Below are 3,979 nucleotides of genomic sequence, written 5' to 3'. Positions count from 1 at the left end.
ATAACACGGTTCGGTTTACGGTTCCACATATTTTTAACTGTTTTGGAACCGTTTACAGCCCTACTATGACGGGTGTTCTTCCAAGTCAAGACTCCTCTCAGCAGTCGGGTAGGAATGGCAATACAAGGTAATTACGGAATCGCACAAGGGCCATAGTTAAAGCACCACTGACTCAGAGCGGAAAGCTATCGCTGGCAGCCTGAGAGAAAGGTGAAGCAGTTTTTAAATAGACCCCACGAAAGCCCCTCAAACCAAAAAACTCTTCCCGAAGCCTCCAACCCTCTCTCTCTCTCTCTCTTCCTTTTTTAATTTTAATTTTAATTTTAATTTTAATTTATTTTTCTTCAAAGCCTCCCCCGATTCTTTTTCTTGTGTTCATAATTATTCTTTCGTCTATCTCTCGCAATAATCTCCCCCGATTAGGGTAACCGAATCACGCCTTGGCCTTTTATTTTGAATTCATGGAGATTCAATTCGGGGTTTATGATTTTTTATTTTTCCGATTTTGAATTCATTCTTATTTTCCAGGAAGTAATTTATTTGGTTCGATTTCGTGACTGAAGATCGGCCGAGCCAATCAGGTGAGGGGTTTCGTTGCTATATGCCGAATTGAATCGATTGGTTTTACTGTACTGATATGCATAGCTGATCAGTTCTGTATTTTTTTTTCGAGGAGTGTTTGTATGTTTATGAAATTATGGTATGGTGTCTTGTAATTGAAGCGTTTTCGATTGATAGTTGGATTGTTTTTGGTTGAATGAAACTGAACTTGAAGCATATGGTGTTTTCGCAATTTTCAAGTTTCCTATTTTCTTTGATTAGGGGTTTATGATTTGAATTGCAATATTTGGGCATAATAACGTGTGTTTTCAACTCAAGACAGTCGATTTGGACATATTAAGTTTAGTTGCTGATTTATATATGTTGAATAATGCCCAATTGATACGAGTCTCTGTTTTTTTTTCTCTGGCACGATTACAATTTTAACTTCAAGTTTATGATATATGGTATTGCTGGAAATCCGTTTTTGTTTAAAACTTGGGTCTGGATGTGGCATTTAGTGAAAAAATCTTGTAGGGAGAACTCGGCTATTTAGTTGATTTAGAGATGTAAGGGTTTTAGTTATACATTTGCTGAATTTAAATTTGGAAACGGTTTGGAGAAGAGAACATCTTGAAACTTTTTATTACAATCCCTTAAACCACCCCACCCTTACATATGTCAGTTAAATTTGAACCCATGACATCTACCTACGGTGTTACAGGGTTCTCATAATTTTATCATTTAGTTTAATGATCTTATTTTCTGTTTCTCTAGTCACATATATGCATATCCATTCTATTCAAGATTTAACCAAAATTGAAAATGTTACACCATTTGATTAGCTTTTTGTTCCAAATTTATCCGTCAGATGTGCTTTCAAATTGTTGGTGACCTAGATGATTATGGATTTATGGAAACAAATTTTACATTGGAATCTAAATTGTCAAATGCCCTTGAACAAGGTTGCACAGTAGTAAAAAATGTAGTAAACCCCCCACCCCTGCCCTTACATACGTCAGTGAGATTTGCATCCTTGACCTCAATGATGTCAGTTAAGCTAGCTAAACAATTGATTTGAGGATGTCATCTCTTGAACAGGCCTACTAAATGTGTGTAAATAAACACAATTTTGTTTTCAGTGGCTGACCAGTGAATGATTCCTATGTTGTATTTGGATGCTTTCTTGCAGAGACGTAGCAAAGATGGACTCGCATGATGGAACCGGATGTCAAACTCCAGACCGCCCCATCCTTTGCATTAATAACTGTGGCTTCTTTGGAAGGGCAGCTACGATGGATATGTGTTCTAAATGTTACAAGGACACACTTTTGAAGCAGGAACAGGCTGATCTGGCAGCAACATCCATTGGTAGCCTTGTGAATGGCAACATTGGCATCGGACCTGTTGTTGCAAATGCTGTCAATGTGCAAGCTGGACAAGTGGAGGCAGTTGTTGTTTCAACAGAACCATCTTGTGCCTCATCATCAAGCAAAGCTACTGAGGATGTGGTCAAGGAAATAGCGGGACCAAAGAGATGCACTACTTGCCGAAAGCGTGTTGGTTTAACTGGGTTCAATTGCAAATGTGGAAACACCTTCTGTTCAACTCATCGTTATTCTGACAAACATGACTGCCCTTTTGATTATAGGACTGCTGGTCGGGATGCTATTGCTAAAGCCAATCCTGTTGTCAAGGCAGAGAAACTTGATAAGATCTAGGAGTCATGTGCCGAAGTGAAGATCTGTATGAAATGATGACGCTTATCTTTCTTGGCTTGTTCTCTTGTTAGGTCCTATGATAGAAATGTTTAAGTCATGGTAAGGAGGCCATCATATAAGGAATCCTATATTCCTTGTTGGTGAAATATTCCTTTGCTTGTTCTAGTGTGTAAGTCCTGGATTGCTGGTTTGATGAACATCTTTGGAGTTATTTTGCTATGTATTGCTGTTTGGTATGCATTCCTTTGTGGCACTTAATGGTAATATGTAGTTTGCAGCTTTAAATTCCATTATTCTATCACTTCCATGGTGTTTTATCACTTATATGTTGTTAGATTTATCAGTAGTCTATTCAGCACTTGCAGTCTGGTCGTTCTTGTTCATATTAGATTCGAAATTTGACATCACTTTTTAGTGCTCGTTTATAGGTGGCAAACTGGCAATATCTCATGACACTTGGTGGGTGCTCATTGAGTGGGTAACCAAACGCACATAAGACTTATTTGGTCAGTGTCTCATTTAAATGTGTTGCTCATTGTATACAGGTTATGTTGACCAACGTTTTGTGGTTAACTGATTATTGGAACATTATTATTATTTTTTTTTTGGAGAAGCATCTGTTTTCTTAATTGCTATAGCATTTGTGAGTGTTTGCGTCTTTCTTATATATGTGTTTGAAGAGCAAATTACTGGCAAGCTTTTTCACCTTCTGGTTTCATAACGCTTTAAATTTATTTGGTGCTAAATCTAGTTTTTGTTTTGATGACTGGTAGTTTCACCACCTCTTACTTGGGATTTTTTCTTTCTCCTTATTTTGGGCATCTTTCAAAGCTTTTGTAGGATGAGTACTATTAAGGTTGATGAATGACATATTATCTGTTGTCATGTCAAAAATGAAGGGATTTAGTTGGCTTTTTTATATGTTCCATTGTTTTATACAAGTTGTATCATTTGTTCTTATGTCTATGGAGAGCTTAGTGTTTCCAGTCATTTGTGATTACTAAGGTATGGGTCCTGGTCCAGCTGTTCTAATGATCTATTTTTATGGTGGCTGCCCCTTCCCTTTTTTTCGTTGAATTTGTCTAGTATTAGCTTCTTCAGTTTGGAAGTATGTGATTTACCCTGGAATAATTTTATAACTTCTTGCTTCTGCAATATGGAAGTATATGTTTTACCCATGATTAATTTTATAATTTGGAGCCAATTTTACTTTCTGAAGGTGGAAATGCTGACAGGTCTGCACCATGCTAGTAGATTCTGTAGACAGTAATGTTTGAGGGCTGTGCAATAGACTCGTTGCTTATGAATTTAGTAGGGATTGAGATCGACACAGATGACACTCTTTTTATCTCACTTGTAGAATTGGGCAGCCACTTATACACTCGATTTAGTAAAAACTTGGTAGATCACACTTGGTAGATCGTGGAGTCTGTCTGGGGCAAGAAGTGCCAATGCTTGCCCCTGGAAACTTGGATAACCATCGGCTGACAGTGTATACCTCTTGCTTCAGGAGTACAGGGCAAATTGCTACTATATGTGCTGGATTCCCACTGCTCATGGCCCTTTTATATTCCTGGTTTTATGACGGTTGCCTTGCAACTGCCCCAGCCAAATCAAGTTTAAGCTTCAAAAGATGTTTGCAAGTTCTACCCATCAGAAAAACATCTGAACCTACTGATCTGATAGCGATAACAGGTTCACCCAAGGGGTGGGGGTGA

At 38.0% G+C, this 3,979-nt stretch overlaps 1 protein-coding gene across 2 annotated transcripts; it reads left to right on the top strand.

Annotated features, from left to right (window-relative positions):
• The first annotated feature begins 269 nt into the window (after positions 1-269).
• On the top strand, positions 270-2,562 carry LOC126797587 (zinc finger A20 and AN1 domain-containing stress-associated protein 8-like). Of its 2 annotated transcripts, XM_050524239.1 has the most exons (3): positions 270-424; positions 529-581; positions 1,733-2,562. In XM_050524239.1, the coding sequence occupies exon 3, from the start codon at positions 1,746-1,748 to the stop codon at positions 2,259-2,261; it is 516 nt and encodes a 171-aa protein (XP_050380196.1). In that variant the 5' UTR covers positions 270-424; positions 529-581; positions 1,733-1,745; the 3' UTR covers positions 2,262-2,562. The 2 variants fall into 2 exon arrangements, with proteins under 2 accessions (XP_050380196.1, XP_050380197.1); XM_050524240.1 differs by having other exon boundaries at positions 280-581.
• The last annotated feature ends 1,417 nt before the right edge of the window (positions 2,563-3,979 follow it).

The sequence above is a fragment of the Argentina anserina genome, chromosome 6 (assembly GCF_933775445.1).
Source record: "Argentina anserina chromosome 6, drPotAnse1.1, whole genome shotgun sequence".
NCBI lineage: Eukaryota > Viridiplantae > Streptophyta > Magnoliopsida > Rosales > Rosaceae > Argentina > Argentina anserina.
This window is presented reverse-complemented; position numbering and strand designations above follow the sequence as displayed.

Excerpts from the sequence above, each read along its gene's own strand:
- LOC126797587 (XM_050524239.1), top strand. The coding sequence starts at position 1,746 with ATGGACTCGCATGATGGAACCGGATGTCAAACTCCAGACCGCCCCATC.